Source organism: Anguilla rostrata, chromosome 13 (genome assembly GCF_018555375.3).
Source record: "Anguilla rostrata isolate EN2019 chromosome 13, ASM1855537v3, whole genome shotgun sequence".
NCBI lineage: Eukaryota > Metazoa > Chordata > Actinopteri > Anguilliformes > Anguillidae > Anguilla > Anguilla rostrata.
Window position 1 is genome coordinate 31,030,293 of NC_057945.1, and position 20,314 is coordinate 31,050,606.

The 20,314-nt window shown below is 39.9% G+C and overlaps 1 protein-coding gene across 2 annotated transcripts in view; it reads left to right on the forward strand.

Annotated features, from left to right (window-relative positions):
* The first annotated feature begins 8,149 nt into the window (after positions 1-8,149).
* The window catches only part of bgnb (biglycan b), a 28,133-nt gene continuing 15,968 nt past the window's right edge, over positions 8,150-20,314 (forward strand). The window contains exon 1 of one of the 2 annotated variants that reach the window (XM_064303885.1): positions 8,150-8,168. In XM_064303885.1, coding sequence (XP_064159955.1) covers positions 8,165-8,168 — 4 coding nt within the window. In that variant the 5' untranslated portion in view covers positions 8,150-8,164. Of the gene's footprint in view, positions 8,169-8,321; positions 8,566-20,314 lie in introns of those variants that run through there. The other variant, XM_064303886.1, reaches the window with a different exon arrangement.

Consider the following 20,314-nt stretch of genomic DNA (forward strand, 5'->3'; position numbering starts at 1 on the left):
TGACCCGTAACATGGAACACATTCCTCTAGAGCTTTTTCGACTGGGATCGGAAGCTCCTCTTGGGGAGGTCAGGGGTTACGGCAAACTAGAACACAGGAAGCCAACAAAAAACATCCAGACAACAAACATTCATCTCCAAGGAAACATAAATTCTACTTTCCTCCAATGTACACTCCCCTGATCTACATTGTCATTTCGCAGTATACACTTTGATCATTAATGGCTCAGCTCTAAACATGATGAAGTCATCAGCAGCGTACACAGCGATAACGGAAGTGAAAAAGTGGTCATTCAACTTTTGCCTCTTCGCCATAGCTTTGAGCCATGTGTCCAGAGGCTGGCGAATGGGCTTTCATGACACATCTGGTGCTGTTGAGGTCCTGGTGCTCCGCTGTCATCCGTTAAAGCGGGATACGTAATGTGTTTCATCGTTCAATGGCATTTCTCTGAATTTACAACCATTCCCTCAACACTAAAAAGTACTCTGTGACAGCTGTTTTTCCCTTTTTTTATTGCATTTAGCATTCGCAGATGTAATAATGTTTACTTTTTAATCTGTATTTTAATATGGTGATTTCTGGCCAGTTAAGTTTGCAGTGGTTGCAAAAGGAATTGGTCTGCCTTGGACACAGAACACAGGCAACAAATGCTGGCGATTCTGCTACTAGTTTTCCACTGTCTTTCAAATATTTTCACATATACTGAACTCTATCAGTAAGCTTCAGCTTTTAGTTTTTTGGGGTTTTTTTGGTGACCTGATCTTGTTACACTTCCCAGCATTATCTCAGCAGCACTGTAGTGGCAAATGTGAGATATTATCATGCAGATATTATCATGACTAAATCTATGGAACTTCCTCAACGTGCCCTTACAGTATGTGCTGTAAGTGTAGTGAGACAGCCAAGTGGTGGCAGTGCTTGGAAGAATGGACAATCTGGCAGTGGCATGAGGTACAGTATGTGGAGTCATCTAAAACCAGCAAAAAGGTAATATAACAACAACAACAACAACAACAATAATAATTGTTAAATTGGTAAAATAAGCTACCACAAAACAGCATGAGAGGATTCTGATGGAGGATTCCATCATTGGTGTTGAAATAGGAATAAAATTCTGACCCACACATATGGAGAGAAAATGTAGTTTTCCCAATTTGCAAAGGATTGATTGTGATGAATTTGTTTCACCTTCATCTCACCTCCTCGTCCCTGCTGTATTCTGTAATAGGCTGGTTTTCATTCCAAATGATGGGAGCTTTCACCTTTTTGTCTGCATTTCCTCTCTGAAAAGTACTTAAGATTGTGAAGACAAAATTGCATATATTTATGCACAGAAGACGCTGGAATACTTTTATTTAGATGCTCAAACACAGGCAGCAAAACAAGTCCGAGATAAATTGTTCACATGACATGAACGCAGTAGTTTGCTCCACTTTCAGGTGGGCAATTTGTTTTTTGAAGCTGCTGTTCACGATCCTGCTCCTGAACTTCCCAGGTTCTGCCGTTGTCTTTAATCTGTTTTGAACAGAAGCTGGTGGTTCACGTTTCCTTGGTTTTTCGTTTCTCTGCAGCCTGGCTCCATCGCACGCCAAGGCATTACCCATAAATCCCCACAGAGCCACGAAACAGAATAAAAACGGGTCTTATCGGCAGACTTGGAAAAAGTAAAAGCAGGCCGAATTTGTTCTTATCCGTTCCTGGTTTGTTTGATAGGTCTTTGGCTGAATTTTACGAATTTCATCAAACGATCTGTTTTTACAAGGTATCAAATGTTTTGGAGTACCTACTGCAGGTTTAGCTTCGCACAGAAGCGTCTTACTGATGTTTTCAGAATCTTGTTATTGAACCTTTCTTTTTGAAAAAAAAAAACGTCAAGCCCATACGAGCCTCCAAGAAAGGCCAGGTTTGTGAAAGTGTGCACGATCATGCCACCCAAGTGCAGATTCGTAGTGCAGAAAGCACCCACATAAACTTAAGCCCAAGCACAAGCGCATGAAAAGGAAAGGAAATCACCCCTCTTTGGAAAACTGACATTGATGGACAATGGACTGATAGAGACATGCAACCTCAGCAGGTAATACATCATATTGGTCCCTGTACGTCCCCTTGTAATTCTCAACCGAGATTTTACATTTTACTTTGTGCTCCGAATCATAGAATGTGAGAATCTGTCGTGAAAGCGTTATTCCTGCACTATTTTGCTTTTGGTTGAACTTGCTAGCCTTATTTGGTAATTGACAATGAAAATCCTATTTAGCATGCTTAATAGAGAGAAATATTCACACCACAACAAACACCGGCACGTAGGCTACATCAAACAAGCAAACCGGAAATGAAGGATGACTTGCAACACCGATGCTATATATTGATATGTTCGATATTATTTGTTTATAAATTCACCACATACATTGGGTAGCAGACTTTGGATGGCTGTTATAGGGATGGAGGTAGTCGTGGGGCTTCAAATCCGAAATATTTACAAGAAACTTGCAAAAACAAGCTATAATAATGCTTACTGTCTCATACTGAGTCAAGTCTGTGGGAACTGGCTTGGAAAATTATTCATTAAAATAACAAGACCAGATGCCTGTGGGAAATGGCAGCATACTGCTGAAATGTATCTCCAGTAATAAACAGGAGACCTGTTCCATATTAATGGTGAATTAATTCCTCCGATCTGGGCACAGTGCTATGGTTGCTTTGTGGGTGACATAGGAGTAAGAATCAGTCCAATGAATTTAGGCACATCAGGATTCTTCATTTTATATTTATTTCTTTCATAGCAGAAAGTGACTAGTGCATGGTGAAACTGATAAATTGAAAATATTTATTTTATGAATTATATAATGCATGGGATTTATTTTCTATGGACCTATTTAAAGCAATGCAATTTTTTTTCTCATTGATTAAATAGTTTTGTGGCTGTTTCATATTTTTATCTGCTTGACGTAAAGTACAGACGTAACTTTCATATCAACAATCCTGTAAATATGTCCGTAAAGGCTGGGGCTGTAAACAGGTTTATGCTTGAGATGGAATGCCTCCCCAGGGAACTTCATGTTTTCCCGAAGAAACACCAAAGGACCTTTCGGCCACGGACCTTATTTACGGATGATTGAGTGTCATAATTACGGTGTAAGCATTATGGGTCAGAAGCTGCTGCTGTTACAGCACTAATATGAGGCAGTGTGACTCTAAATGAGGTGACTCAGTGTTTCATTTGCCCGCAGTGCTGGTGAATGTGTGGGCAAATTGAGGTCACAGAATAGAATGGGAGAAGCATTACGGTTCATTTGGATTATACATTTGCGAGTAAATTCTCAAAAAATTTTTAAAAGTTTGGTTTAACAAATAGGAAATTTCCAATGTCACAAGTGCGTGGTGTTTAATCCTCAGTAAACAATCCACCTCTTTGTTGAACAATGGACCAGTGTCGTGCGAGCACCTGCGATCTTGTTTCTGGCTTGTAACAGGACACAGTACATTTGCGCTGTACTCCCTTCAAAATTCTGTTTCTGACTGTTCATTTATATGTGGATTCTGTGAAACAGTCGTTCAGGGAATAGTTTAAGGATTTCCCCCAGGAAAATAGTTAGTGGAGTGGGGAGTGCCTCAGAGGGTAAGCAGTGGCAGTGTGAAGCAGCGATCCATCATATTCACATGGTACAGCCTACACCTGACCTGGAGAAAACATGACTACACGGTGCCAATTGTGTTAAATATCACACGTTTATTGAATGGTTCAGCATAAGTGTATGATGATCTGAGTCTGAGGTTTTATTGATTTTTATCTGATGTTTGCGGAGGTGCTTGTGAATTTAGCTGAGACGCATCACCACTGCTATTAATCCTGCATCCAAGCTGCACCAGTCCATTAGCTGGTCATACACCACACAGCCCAGCATGAAGTCTTGTCCATGCCTGGAGTCTCAGCAGGCAGCTCAACAGTTGGCCACAGTCTCATCTAGGGTGGTTTCCCCTGCGTCATCCGTAAGACCGCTCTGGTTGACCGGGTGCCTGCAGTCAGTCTGTGGTGCAGTAATCTGACAATGAGACTGTAGCTCATTTGGTGGACTGCAGAGTGAAAACAGCCTGTGGCTGGCTGCATGTGTGATGAGCTTACAACTAACTAACTAAGTGCAACTGCACATTTCTGATTTGGGGGGGAGGTAGAAATAGAGGGATGCAACCATGTTTAAATTAGTGGATGTTCATGAATGTACAGCAATGGGAAATGTTTACAAATTAACCAAACAAGGGACTGCACAAGCCTTGTTTTGAAGGACTTTTGAATAGCATGGCTGCCCTGCAATGATTCACCTGTATACCAATTCTCAAAGGACAGTACACAAAGCAGTGTTAATTTTAAATGTGCAGTTTGTTTTCAACTTAAAAGTATTTGTTTAAAGAACTTTTTGCTTAAAGCTTAAAGTAAGGTGACATTGCAAAAATGGTAGTATCTGATTTCTAATACATCGCTAAAAAGCCTGAGTAAACACGATTTCATTGAAGGACTGCGTTTGTTGACAAAATTTCCCTGCATGGCTTCATTCACACGCCCACTGAAGGTGACACTAGCATCCTGAATGGCATAAAGAACTTACCACAGACAACTGGCAAGAGATTTTTTTTAAGCACAGTACCATCGCTGGCTAGATTCTCAGGATGTTTGATAAGCTCAGCTTTTACAGTAAATGAATAGTGAAATAAATTAATAAACACCACCCACCCACACTCCCACCCAGTACTAACACTGTCTTATTAATGCTTTAAGGTGTAAGATTATAAATATGTGATTTGAATTTTCTTAATTGAACATTATATTGCCGATGCAACTGTCACTTCTGGTAAATGAAAACAGAGTAGTTCTAAAACACTGGCTTAGTATTTTGAAAATCATTCCAAAAAACCTACTCCTCAAAGGATTAAGGCAGGTGTTACAGTTTATGCCATGTTCTCAACCAGTTAATGCTCTTCTAGTACGAATCACAGTCATGAAGGAGGTCTCCTGACAATAGCATCACATAGGAAGTGGTGGACTGGCAATCTTAGAGGTATCATCAGCAGGGATTTCCCTTTGTCGCTGGATAATGGGTAAATTATCTGGAACTGATAAGTGTCCTGTGGGCCATTTCCACATTGAAGTTAAGCAGCTTTGGCCCCAGAGGGGACTGTGGCTCCGAGCTTATCAGCTTGAGGCCATGCTGAGAACAGTCTGCGAATGGCTGTCAGTTTGGAAGGTCCAACTGTATCACAGGGTCTCTGCTGCTTACGCCCAGCCATGAGGCACCCTACATGGCTGCTTTACATATGCATCACTCTCCCTTTTCAATGCATTTTAATATATATTCAGGGTCAGCACTGGATTTGAGGATGTCAGTGGTCACTATTTTGCTCAGTAAATTCCCATTGGATAATAGCCTGCCTGCTAATTGGTTGAAGTTCCTTTCATAAATTTGAGGTTAACTCAACGAGCTGTGTGGCAGTATGTCCTCCAACCACCAGCAGTTTCCATTGAAACGCTGTTACAGTAATGGGAATGCAAGCCCTACACTTAATGAGGTTGAAAGCTGATGTCAGCATACATAATAACCACAAGATCCTTTACTTCCGATTTGTTACTTAGCGCTAGATTACCTAATCTCTGGTATTTTTATTATTTTTACTTTTGGTCCAGTAATTTAAGATGTATGTCTTGTCTTATATGCACTGAAGAAATTTTTATTTTTATCTTTGAGGCATTTTCAGGCTGCTAACTGAGCTTCTTTTTTTTTTTTTTACATTACATTACCATCACTTGGCAGATACTTATCCAGTGCAATATACATAAGTGGAGAAAATCAGTGTAATGCTCAGGATTACAAAAATGTGACACGATCCATAAGGCATAGAGGCCCATTAATGATCAATAAGTGTAATGTTAACCTAACGATCAACAATTTGTATTGTAACTGAAGGAAGTACCACTAGACATCTATCTTTACACAGTTACAATTATAGCATTATTCAGAGGGAAATATCCTCAGGTGTATATCTAGTATGATTTCAGGCAGTGTGATAAAATGTTATGATCAGCATTGTCTAACACAGCACTAATATTTAATAGGACAAGAGCAGAACAATTCTGGGCTTTAACGCTTAGGTTAAGGTACTTCATAGCCTTCACTAGAGAAGAAGCCATACTGAAGCTTCTCAAGAGTTTGTTTTTGCTTTTGTTTTGTTTATTTGAATTTTGTTTTGTTTATTTGTGTAAAAAACGCTTTCTGGAATCTTACTCAAAATGTGGTGGCTTGAAGTAGGTTTAAAATTGCTGAACACAGATGGATCTTGGTTATAATTCTCAACAAGAGGCTTTACAATATAATTGCAGTCTGTGAACTGTGGGACACTTGCCAGTCAGTAATGAGGTGTGTGTGTGTGTGTGTGTGTGTGTGTGTCTGTGTCTGTGTATATAGTATTGGATTCACAATCACACTATTCACATGTGGGTAAAGTGCACAATCCCAGCTTTTATTTAAGGGTATTTTTTTTTAAATAAATGTTGGTTTCAGCATGTAGAAAAAATCACACTTTTTGTAGATAGCTCCCCCATTTTAAGGCACTGTAATGTTTGGGAAATATTAAGGTAATGTAAATGAAAGTAGTGATGTTTAGTACTTTGTACCATATTGAATGATGTGTCCAATGGACATCACCAAGTGCTGATGATGCTCTGCCAGTCCTGTACTGCAGCCATCTTCAGATCCTGTTTGTTCCACGGGCTATTTGCAAAATTGCAGTTTTCTCTAAAGTATATGAAACACATGTTCAGTTGGATTCAGATCAATGACTTGGCCAGGCTTCGAGAAACCGTTTTGTTGCTTTACCAACATGTTTGGAATCACTGTCTTGCAGTAGGATTAAGTGCCATCCAATGAGTTTGGAGGCATTTGCTTGAACTTGAGAAGATAAGATGCTCTGCAGATCTGCTGCTATGAGCAGTTACATCATCAATAAAGTGAGCCAGTACCTGTGGCTGCCATACATGCCAAATCTTTAACACCCCCATCACCATGTTTCAGAGTTGAGGGGGTGCTTCAGATCTTGGGAAGTTCCTTTTTGGCCTTCACACTTTGATCTTGCTATCACCCCTAAAAAATATACACACTGACATGCGTGACTGTGCTTCAGAAGTACAGTGTGGTAATATCAATCTGTCTCCCTGACATAAAATGCACCGGGTGTGTCATGCGGTGCATGTGCTTGTAATCAGAGTTGCCAGTAAAGTACTGTGAAATAACAGGAAATAACTATAAAGTATTAACAATAAATTCATGTAAGTGCTACTGCTGAAACTAGAGCAACCAGGGAAAACTCGCATGGACATGGGGAGAACATACAAACTCCCCCATGCAACCCTAACTTTCTGATTATTGCACACAAACACTCACTGACACTGAGGGAGTTTGTCCATTTTGCTGGATGGTTTGGAGAAAATTCAGGTCTGTCACCTTTAAAAAGAAAACTTCTGTATGCCATTGCAATTTTTTTTTAAGTAATAGTTTAATGAAATGATGTTCAAAACTCACTTGCTTGATTTATCGAATTGTAATTTGAACAGTGTGTAATTCAAGCGTTCTGTTCAGTCTCAGATAGTCAATTTGCAATAACATTGTTTTCATTTTATGTGGCTTGTTCCTGTAATTACAATTATAGGGACGTTTATGCAATGTTAGGTCCAATTAGCCGTTTTCAGTTGATAGACCAAATTACATCTGTTACTACAGTACTGAAATTGTAGGGAGGTTTAAATGATATGAAATGACTTCCATTTCCGGTACATGAAGATATAGGCATCACAAAACTGACAGACAGCATATAAATGTATAATGCGTTTTGAATGATTTCGAAGTTTTTTTTAAATGTACTTGTTTTTATTTTTTTGAACGAATATTTTTGAAAGGACTTTCGTGTATCATGAGCAATGCAAAAAAGTCAAGTTCTTAACATTATCCAAACCAGTGACACCAGATGTTATCCATGTTTCACACACTACTAAACTTTTTTTTTTAAACTATGACAGAACTGAGGACCAACGGAGAGTATAATTCACGGAGAAGTGGACATACATGACATTGAAAGCAGGTCGTGGGAATTGCCTAGGACGACAATAACGTACAACTGAATGTGTAGGCTACGAGGATTTCTTTGTTATACCCATTTACTGCGCACAAGGTACCTCTCTCTCTCTCTCTCTCTCTCTCTCTCTCTCTTTCTCTGTCGCGCACTCGCATCTTGAGAAAAGAAGGCTGGTTCATCTATTTTGGGCATGACTTCAGAATCCCCCGTGTTACTTTCCTAGTTTGTTGGACAAGTTCAGAGCTCCATCTCTGCTGGCAGACAAGAGCTCGTGGAATAGGCAGCGTTTGGGAACCTAGAAACGCAAATTTTTATAAGCAAAATAAAAATTCCTCCGATTTATATATGTGAGTTAATACAGTTGTATTTAAAGTTGTTACAAGGTAACAACATTTACAATACTTCTCTAAAAGAAACTCCTTGGGAAATTCGTGATTTAGCCTGAAGGTAGGTTGATACTTGCTCATTTTGCTACATTTAAAATACTTGCAGCGTGGATGTAATGTAGCAAAACAAAAATGTATTGGCAAACTTTATGTACCATTCACTAAATCTGCGTAGTCTTATAGTATAGCAGTTCGTTTCTGTTATTCCCTTGGCTACAAAACCAGTAGTGCACCAGTTACTTTTATTCTCCGGCGTGGTATACTTACAGCTGTCTTTTGGTGGTCTTATGATTGATAGAGGATCGGGTCATTTCAGTTGCTGAGTTGATTATAAGACTTATTCATTCCTCCCGGAAGCGTATATCGTATTAAATATATGTTAGAAACTTAAAGTATGATTCAGAAACATACATTCATAATTATGTATGTCAATATGGCGTTAACATTTTCAACGAACTTGCTTGGCGTATCGTTGAGGTGATACTGTGGTTATCATAATTTGTTGCTCCCTATCGCACGGTCTACTTGTGCATCGGTGAAATGCACAGTGGTTAGGATTATTGGAAAGTTAGGTTGCAATACCTCTGTTTTGCAACAGATGGGACTGCAGATGGTCGAAAAAACAGTAGAACTGAAGTTATTAGAAACTCGTCTACGCTCCACCTTTCCCATTTTTATTTTAAAAAAAACCCTTTTTTGGAAGGGTTGGGTTAGTATTGTAATTTTAAGTTGTTGTCTTTTATTTTTTCTTAAATAATCATAATTCAAACCTGAAGGCACGGGAAATTAGTAGCCTACAAGGGGCTTTGTTTTAATGACCTAATGAATGTATTTCCAATGCAGACCAAGAAAAATAAATGACGACAATATATGGGGATAAAAAGACTTAGAGAAATTTCCTTTCTCAGTAGGTTTTATTTCCCAATCATCTCATCTCATCCCAGTGAGTTCGTTCTGCAGATAATTACGATGAATCCGAACAGTTGTGGGTCTTGCTTGATAGTATCCTTAAGGTTGGCCTCTGCTGGCATCTAATAATTACTGTTTACAAACCCCCCTGAACTACTATCATTAAACTTTTTTGGGGGAATGAAAGAAAGAAAAAACCATACAGTAGCTTTTACAAATGACATTTTATGATGAACTTAGGCTCATGGAATAACTTTGATGCTGTGTAATCATTTAAAGAACCTGTACAGCTGTTTAACCAACCGATAATTAATGTAGTGTTTTTTTGTGCGTTGAGAATGCACTGCTGTTAAAATGCAGATGGAACTTCAAATTAAAGAGCATTTCCTTCACCCAACTCTCTGTTGTGGTCAAGACCAAACTGAACAGCTTAGAGTACAGCGTCCACATAATTATGCAATTTCTTTTATGTTTTCCCAATCGACCAGGAGAGTCATCCATAGACAGTGAGACAGGAATGAAACCCTTCCCTCCCTGAAGGACCCTAAGACCAATTATGTGCCGTCCTGCGTGACAGCCATCCACAGTGGCCACTGACAGGGTTAGACTTGATAATAATGCAGTTTCTCAGCCAAATACACACCCATTTTTTGTTCAATGAGATTTGATGCCATAAGAGCCACAGTTTAAAAAGAAAAAATCAAGACATTGATGGAAAAAAAAAGATTTTAAAATTTTCTGTTTCCTGGATGTTTGATGTTGCCCTTATATCTTGAGAACTGCTTCTTACTTTTAATGACACTCATTTTTCACTCCTCAGATGTGCAAATTTGACATTCTGCTAGGAAGCCTGCTTTTCCTTAATATTTCTCAATGTTATGGGATGGGTAACCAGATACAATATTGGAATGTTGTCTCAAAGTTTTCAGTAAAAGTAGTTGTCAGCAGCTAACAAGTAAGAGACTAAACTACTAAATATTTACCATGAGATGTGAGTGAGCATTTTTAGATTCACCACTTTGATACAGTAGACATTTTTAAAGGCCAGCTTTGACCAAATAGATTATTGACCCTACATCCCTGATCACAGTAATTATACTGTGTTTTGAGTTTTTTTCTCTCTCTCCTAAGTACACTACATGGCCAATAATATGTGGACACCTGACATCCAACATCTCATCCAAAATTATGGGCATTAATATGGAGTTGGTCCACCCTTTACTGCAATAACAGCCTCCACTCTTCTGGGAAGGCTTTGTACTACATGTCGGAGCATTGCTGCAGGGATTTGCTTCCGTTCAGCCAGAAGAGCATTAGTGAGGTCGGGCTCTGGTTTGGTGATTAGGCCTCACTTGCAGTTGGCTTTCCAATTGATCCCAAAGGTGCTGGATGGCGTAGAGGTCAGGGGCTGTGTGCAGGCCAGTCAAGGTCTTCCACCCCGATCTCGACAAAACCATTTACATATATATATATATATATATATATATATATCCCTGTGTTCCCCGGGGCATTATCATGCTGAAACAGGAAAGGGCCTTCCCTAGATTTTTGCCACTAAGTTAGAAACAGAATCTTCTAGAATGCCATTGCATTAACCAAGGGGTCTAGCCCAAACCATGAAAAACAGCCCCAGACCATGGGGTGTCCAGATACTTCTGGTCATATAGTGTATGTCTGAACCTTTGGGGAGGACTAAAGAATGCTAGGACAAGAAAGCATGCTTGACGATTCACTGAGGATAACAGAGCTTGAAGGATTGAAGATGAAGGGGGAGAGGGGCCCAGTTTTATGGAGCATCAGCCTGTGGTTTCTCAAAGTGTTTTTCATTTTAAGTGCGATATTGAAAATTAGTATTGTCCTATGGTTGGTTTCATATTAAAACATGAAGTTCTGTCAAGAAGCAGAAGTCAAAGAGCAAGAACTTGGACAGGCTACTATAAATAAATGCAAAACTGGACCTAGATTCCTGTTCACCAATATTTTCTAGCGCCCACCACATCCAAGCAAGGAAGCCACAGACAGCCTGCCAGCGAGTTCCTTTTTTAGGGACCAAAAGTCACCAAATTATAGCCAAGGCGTTCATGCAAATTCCACCCGCGCGCACGGAGACCGGACCCACCCTGCGGTTTACCGTTAACCTCCGAGGAAGGGGAGGAAGGAGCGAGACCCTGAAAAAACAAAAGAGGACAAAACAAACCAAAGAGGTGTCCGTCAAAATTAGACTCACCGACATGTATATTTTACAGATGGATTTTTATAGGTCCTTACATTTGAGGGCCAGTGCCACAAACGGCATTGAGCGCGTGCAAAGAATAATGCTTGCGTCAAGATACGCTTTGAAGGGCAATATGACATGGGCATCTGACTTAAAATTGGGGTGCCGCAGTCTCTGTCCGTGTGCTTGTATTCTGCGTGGGTTCATGCATTTGAGGAACTGGCCCTCCGTACATCTGACGTACATCCACAGTATGACAAAGCTGATCAATGTCAAGGAATGTCATGGTGACTCATTCCTGAATCTCTCTTTGGAAGGCAGGGATATTTCCATGGGATATTTCCATGGGCTGCAGATAAAAATCAGGTTCATATTCTGGTAAATATTTATGCTTTGGTTGGCAAATGTTAAGCCAAACCCGGTTCCCACGCATGTTCCCACCCAAAGTTGGGAGAGGCATGTGCTTTAAGTTCCAGCTGATCAAGGCAAAGGTTTCTGGAATTGTGTAATTAATTTATTTCATTATTATAATGTAATGTCAGCCGCACCCTTTTCACATAAAACTTGAAATAAAAAAATCAAGATGTGAATCTGCATATGAAATGGGCTAGGTTGTGCCAGCCAGTAATTATAAGTCTATGGAAACTTGTCATTGAATATCCAAATTTACGCTGCCTGGCACAGACATTTTTCTTAATGAAAACCCTTCTGCTGACATTCATTAAGAACCATTTTCTGTGCTCCGCTCATCCCAGACCCCAGAGTCGCCTTTATTGAATGGTCCTGAGACTTTGAAAGATCCTCTGATCCAAGGTTCAGTGAGAAAATACATTAAATCCTCATGGGTTATTAGGGTTTTTACCAGAGCGTTTTCTGCTCCTAGACTCTTGTTGTGTAAAGGGACACAAGGCATTTTGGTGATTGATTGCTGTGACAGTGCTATCTAAGTGGTAGGAACCAGAATCTCTTGCTTTCCTTCCTGTGCTGAAGGGCATGGGCAGCCTCTTTTTTCTCAAGGAGAAAAGAGGAAAATGGTGAGAAGGAGGAATAAAAGAATTTTACTTTGTTTTCTCGGGACAGTGGAGCATGATCTGCAGAACGTTCTACAGGGAAACAGACATTTATTGAGGAAAGATGAGATGTAGGAATTCTGGCTTTGAATGGTCCTGAGTGGAATCCTGGCCCTACTGGTGCAGACTGTGGCTGGGAGTCCTGCAGGACATTGCCTCATCACCCAGGTGTGTGAATGTCCTGAACCTGCACCTGTGTGGTCCGGCTTCACCAGCTGCTGAAACACTGCAGTCCTCCACCGCAGCAACAGGATCACAGCGTCTTAACAAACTCAGGCTGAATTGACATGCTTTGGTGGACACATGCTTGTCTGCATTTCAGTGAAGGGATGGTCATATGTTTGTAACGGGCCGTTTAAAATTTGGGTGAATTTTATTTTATTTTTTTAACTTTTTTCGTTGCTTAACCTACAAAGTATTTCAACAGGTCCATTTATCTTGCATGTCACCGAATGCTTGCGGTAATGACCCCAAACTGAGTCTGTCCACGCACTAAAACTGGGAGCTTTTTCACAGACTTCCTCACTCGGGAGACATAGCACAGCCTTGCACAGGAAGTGTTGGTTTGAACCAGGGTAGTTTTCTAAGTGCTGGGTCAGGAGACTGACCTTAGATAATTGCTCAGTTGAACTTGATGCTAAGATGAAAACCTCTCTCTTAGCCCAAAGTTTGAGAGTGTGGGAAGATTAAACACCACTAGCAGTCTTAACTAAAATGTTTGCGTCTTCCCCCCCCCACCCCCCCACCCCCACCCCCATCCTATTTCTGTCTCCCAGCAGGGTGGTATTAGAGTCACAACCCCTTTAAAATAGCTGTCTCCATGGCAATTTGTCTGGCTCTGTAAATTTTCAGGGAGCAGAGGAGTTTTTTTTTTTGGGCGAGTTTAATGGATAGTGGGTTCCCTAAGACAGACGTTGGAGACACAACATTAAATGTTTTTAAGGAAATTCCCCCTCGCTCTTCTCGTACTTTATGTGCCTTTCCCACATCTCAGTTGGTTTATTGCAGCAATCACGGTAAACGGTATTACACAAGGGTAAAATTTCTCGGTGCCCTTCGTTCACAACGTATTTAAATACAAAGCATTTAGATAAAATATCAACAGGGAGTTCAAATGGTTAGGGATTCAGACTGTGACTGAAACGCAAATGCTTAGAAATGAGATCAGCTTTGGAAGCTCACTGGCTTGCAATATTGCTTATTAATATTGATTTTAAAAAAATAAAAAAAGAAAAGAAAGAAAAAAAGCTCTGCTGTTCATAAATTCCATTTGCACAGCATGACCACACAGCTGTTCCACAGTAACATATGAGGGCGGAGGGAGTCTCTCTGGTTGCTCTCTCTCATCAGGTTCTATTGTTGAAGCAGACAAATTTGGGTCCCTTTACTGTGAAACTGTTTCTACCCAGGGACTGAAGGCAGTAGATGGAATGGCTTGATTGAAGATAATCACTTTGAGCGACACAGCCTTAAAACTGTACCAAACTCGACCCCAGGTCCTATTACACCTCCATTTAAAAAAAAAAAACATGAACTTGGCATGCATGCTATAACTGGCATCAGGTACTCTTAGTTGTAAGTCTAGAAATGGATACACCTCTCTTTCCATTGATGATAATGAGCCAGCAGAGTAGCAGGAATAACAGAGAAATACAAAATCCTGTATAGACTGGCTGAGAAAAACACAAATAAGAGACAAATAAATATAAGTATATGCATAAGTATGTGCATGTGTGTGTGTATGCAATTGTCAGCACATACAGTGTTTCTAACCTTTTTTCATATTTCAACCAGCTGTCTAATGGGAGTTTGTGGGGAGGCAAAGAAAAATGGGAATTTGCTAAATCTGTGTCGGGGAAGAAACGTTTTTTATTAACAAACGACTGTTAAAATGAATCACACTGAAATGAATCAAAAGAACATGATGCGTCTCGTGTGTCAACCTGTAGTGTGTAGCCAGGAGGAGCTGAAATGGTAGCTCAGCACAAATGCTGATGGTCTCTCCGCCTTTCCTGTTATTCCTTAAGTAATTGGGATCAGATGAAGAAAAAACATTCGACAGCTGGGACCCAGAGCCCTGTTTCCACCACTATGAGTCCTAGTCCAGGCCCCTGTCACCTGCCAACCCCTCCACCCTTCCTGTCTTACCCTCCATCTTCTCTATCCCTCTCTTCCTCTCCTTACCCTTTCATTCTTCCCGAGTCATTTTCTTTTCTTTCCTGCTCTCCTCTGTCTCAGATGAGGAGGATGTTAGGAAATATGGAATTTTGTCTGCCTTTCTCTCAGCCGGTTTTCAGAGTCGCGTTAAACTTTTAATCAAACCTAATCTCCTCTAGGGGGGCAAAAATAAAAGCCAAAATGTCTTTTTTATTGAGTGGAAGGAGGTTTCCCCTCACCTAGACAGGCATTAGTCATAGAGCACTGTGGAGCATGTCAGAGGCTGCTGATTATAATATATATATATATATATATTTTTTTTTTTTTTTAACTTCCCTGATATCATGGTATACTACAACACACTTTCCAGAGGGGACAACTATGCTGTGTTTCCTAAAATATTTTTCAGAGATGACACAAATCAAGCATATCTATTTACCACATCTAGTGTGAGTCAATGAAGCCAGTAATCCAGATAACAACAAACACCCCAATTACAGTCTCACCGGATCTGAGGAGGAGGGAACAGGTCATTCAGTTATTAAAGTTGAAGGCTTGTTGCTTGCTGAAGTTTCTGTTTTTTCAAATTGCATTCTTTCTTGTTCAAAGGCACTCGGCATTTGATTAGTTTTTGCTTGATTTGCAAAACACAGAAAGCCATATCTAAAAATCGCAAACCAAAACCGCACATTCTTTGGGACCATGGTATAATTTAGTTGTTATTTTTGTGAAAGAGACCCAACTACATGCTGGTTTTTGCTTTCAGTCGTGGCCATTATCATGAATGGCTCTGGATAGTTTTATATATGTATATTTTTATGTTGTACTTATTTTTATTACATGCATTCATAAATTCAACGTCCGTTTATCCTCTAAATTCCTTTGATAACTGAATGTACATTTGCCCTTTATTTAGCAAATTAATGAGACATCACAGTCAGAACACTGTATTCTATAACAAAATTAATTTCTTAATTTTCAGTCGTTAACAGTACATGCTGAATTGATCTGCCCGTGGTATTCAGTTGTGACAACATTTGCATCCTGAAATATGTTATAAAGATAAGATTTCAGAAAAAATTAAACAACAGAGTCTGTTTGGATAGTTGTGCAAATTCTGATTACTAACCTACAATTTAAAGCCAAGTTGTCAAGTTGCTGTCCCTATTATAACTTGGGTAATTTAAACCTTCAGTGTGCCATATGTGATGATAGAAGATTTCCTTGTGCATACCACCTCCAACTGAACAACAATGGTGTACCACTACCACCTCTTCATTAGGTGATACCTTTTCGTATCAAGAAATTCTATTGCAGAGGGATAACAATAGTCTCCTTTTCATTGAAGACTAGTCTATATTCAGTTTAGAGGGCTTGCACTAGTAACAATTCAGATGTATTTAACTATATATTGCATGCACAGCTTTAAGAATGATGTGTTCACATGTAATGAAATGAGCAAGTGTATGGGGAAAGAACGCTTTGGTTGTTTGTGCAAAGGTTTATAAAAACGGTTTAAGAAAGTCTGTGGAAGCACTGGAAAAGGTGCATACAGGAGTTTTCCGGCTGGCTCAGACAAGAACACTCGTCCAACACAGTTCTATCCAGTGCACACAGGATTAGTCAACTTTGTTTGCTTCCTTGTTTCGGGTTTTTGGCTCAGTCTTGCGGATTTATTGTATTGACCAGGTCATCAGTGTCATTTTCTTAACATTGATTATGCTGCTTCTCTTGTCCACAAAACTGAAACATTCTAGTTTGATGGCTGTTTATGTATGTGGATGTTTATGTATCAAGGACAGGACATTTATTGCAATGATACTGTTGTGATGTCAGTATATATATATGGTGTCAAAGTATGGCTCTAATCAAAGACGGACTCTTAAGTACATACTTCAGATCCAAAGAGGAGACTTATCTGTTGCTGTGGACTTAACTATAGCCTGGCTGTTTTACCTGGTTGCCTTGTAGCTTGGTGAAGCTTGATCAGGTCATTAAAATCTGTGCTAATGAGCTATTTGTCGTTGAAATTTTCATTCACACCAAAGCATGGTGTCACTCTTAAAATGTGACACTGAAGTTTGATTTATTTTTTTAAACTAACCAACATGTCTTTATGGTTTTGGTTCAGGATGATTCTAATACAGATTTGAATCTGAATTGAAGTATTTGAGTTTCGAGACATTTACAGAATGTACGGCTTGGTGAGAATATTCAACTTGTATTGTGCATAACACCACGGGCAAGATGGACTTGGGTCTTGAAAGGACCTTCTTAGGTTTTTCTTCTGCTACACGCCCTGAAACCAGAATGGTGGCATGACTCCCTTGAAGCAAGCTTAATGGGGCATGACAGTATGCCATTAAGAACCCCACACACCCCCACAAACAGCCACCACCACCCCCTGTGCTCAAAGTCACATTCCTTGAGGGGAAAAATTGAATAACCTACCCCAGAGTGATATTTAATTAAAGGAATATTTATCTTTTAATTAAATACACTTAACAGCACATGTAACCATATAAAATAGTGTGAAGAGATTGCTGTTGCCATTGGGGAATGATTGAAGTTTGAATTATAGTTTTAGGTGGCAGTTAGGATTTCGTTTTTGGTTATATTTAAATTGAAAGGAATTGAAAGGACCAAATGTCTTACTGTTCCCTGTATTGTGCCAACTGGAGATGTACAGCTGTCAATAATGCAGTATTCACAGTAATAGATTAGGGATTGAGTGTCGTTCCTCTGGAGGAAGACGGGAGTCTGGAATGGGAAGCCATTTCCGTGGCAGATGGCGCACACATTTATGACACAAGTGAAGTTCTTCCAGGAGCTCAGTTCTGAATCCAGTGCTGTGAGAGCTGAATTGGGATTTCAGGACATTCGATTTCCTTCTCTCCACGTACGTCTTCTGCTGGCACATCTGTTCCTCACATTGTCACCCTGACGGTCAGTCGCTGGAGTGACTGGGCGGTGGCGTGAGCAGGCACTGGTTGAAATAGGGAATATCGTTATGCCGAGGTGATTTCGTTTAATGTTTTCTTCAGCGCCCTTTGTGACAGGTTTTAACCACACATTGGTATTTAATAGTTACTTACCCTTGTAAGCAAAGTGAATGTTTGACCAGGATGTTTGACCAGAGGGTTTTCCTTACCTCATTGTGTAAAAGCTGTATTTTAAAAAAGCAAATGAAGAAAATAACATTAATAAATACACTTCCTGTCCATTACCAGTTTTACTCACTTTTTCTAACTAATTAAACGTCCATCTGTGAAATGGTAAGATGAAGTTTGTTGCCTGCTTACCAGACCCCATGCCTGCTGCCTTGATTAAAACGTATCTCCCTACACTTGACCCAGTTCTGACCAGCAGCATTATAAATTAATCTCTTAGCTCTGGTATTGTACTTGCAGCCTTTATCATCCTGGCCTTGAAAAATGTTGGCGTTAATTTTGATGTCCTAGAAACTACAAACCCATTTCCAATCCACCTTTTCTACCTATGTAGTATCATCTCAACGCACTAAAACCAACTTGCAGCTAAAGACTATTCAATCTGAAATTTGATATTTAAACTGTTCTTATCAGAAAAACTATTGGTTGCTGATGCGGTCTTCATGTGTGTATTCCTCTTGTAGGATCTGAGTGTGACATTGGACAGTCTATCATAACATCTTACTGAGTAGAATAAGCACTCTTGTTATTTCTGGTACTGCTCTTTAGTGGTTTATGTTCTATCTTAGAATGGGACTAGTCTGTTTTTGGCCCCCTGGTATTCTGTGTGTATGCGCGTGTGTGTGCGTGTGTGCATATGGGTGTATGGAGATGTAACCAGTCATTGTGTATGTGGCTTTCACTGAACATTTTTTCCTATGATGTTCCAAGTCTTGTGACCAAGTTGAAATCAAACCAGAATGTTGCCCAATATTCCTGAAACATTTGTGCTAGCTTTGGTATTTTTTCCCATCTATATTCTGGTTTGTTTTGACCATGTAAATCATTCAAATGTCAGATGTTATCCCTCTGATTTGTTATACCTAAGCAGCTTTTAGATTTTGACAGCCACAACACAACGAAAATATTGAATATCTGATAATGGTAAAGTGCTTAGTGGCCGCACAGTACCCATCTGGAACTATTTAATTTTGTCTGATGTGGTTTTTCTTTTTTACTTTGGCTTACAAGCTTTGGAATTTAACCAATAATAGAGCATTTCAGTATGTCTCTTCTTATTACATTGTTTGTTTTTTTGATTTCTTCATATGGATGTCCACACAGAGCACTCAGTATGATTCTCGAGCTTAATTACGCAATGACAGCTGGCATTGTTTTGACGTCGGCACAAAATAGATGTACTCTCTGCCTCGCTATTTCAATGGCTTGGCAATTAGCCTTAACATTATCTCTGACATATGGTCAGATAACTGGCAACAAGGAATTTTCACATGGCTTGTAATCACAGTTATGTAGAAAAGGTCTGTTTATTGGCATTGCTATTGAGACCAATTTTGGGTCCACTATTGTGCCATTAGTGTAGGCAACAGATAATAAAAGTAATCTTTTTTTTTTTTCTTTTTTTACAAGGAAAACATGCTTACTTGACAGAAACCAAATCCAAAATTCCCACAGTAGGGGGCAGTTTGTTCCCCTCTGTTGTAATCCCCCAATTACATTGTAACTGAGCACATGCAGTCCCCTGCATTGAAGGATGTTGGTTTAGACATAGACATCCAGTGGAAACGGTATCAAATTGTGGGGAAGCATTATTTAGGGCTCAGAAATGCAACATATGTAACATTTAATAACATGATGACTTGAGGGAAGCCAGTAAGTAATTATACAGGAAAACCTACTGTGAGAACACTAGACCTGATATCCCCAAAGCAAATGCGCAAATCAGTTCCTTGGTGGTTTATGATGTTCTCTCCACCTCTGTCCTTTCCAAAGGACCAAGCATCCAAGCAATAGTGTTTTTATAGCCTTCGAGAACTGAAATTGTATTTGATTCGTTTGTTAAACGGGACCCCAGTCCGTTTACAGACACGGGCAGCATTCAGCACTTGCAGCTGAGATGAGAGTGATGATCCAGGATGTCGTGTCTGACTGGCAGACCAGCCCTATGAAGGGAACGCCTCGCACTTTTTTTTTTTTCCTGAAGGGGTTGACCTCACCATCAGCTGTAGGGTATATTCAGCGATGACATCAGCTTTTTCTGTCTCTCCGCCGGCCATAGACACACATCATGGCAAAGGGTGGGAGAAAAAAAAAAAAAAAAGAAACATCCTGTCTGAATGAATGGGTGGTGTGTTTAACGTCTAGGTAGGCATTTTAAATTTTCCACTGGGGCTGCAAAGGCCTTTGGTGAGCGCTGTTACCGGTGCAGACTCCATCAATACTGTGTTTGAGTCGATATTTTTGGCGCGACAAGGCTTCAGCTGCTCGGTACGCTCTGTTCAGTCTACT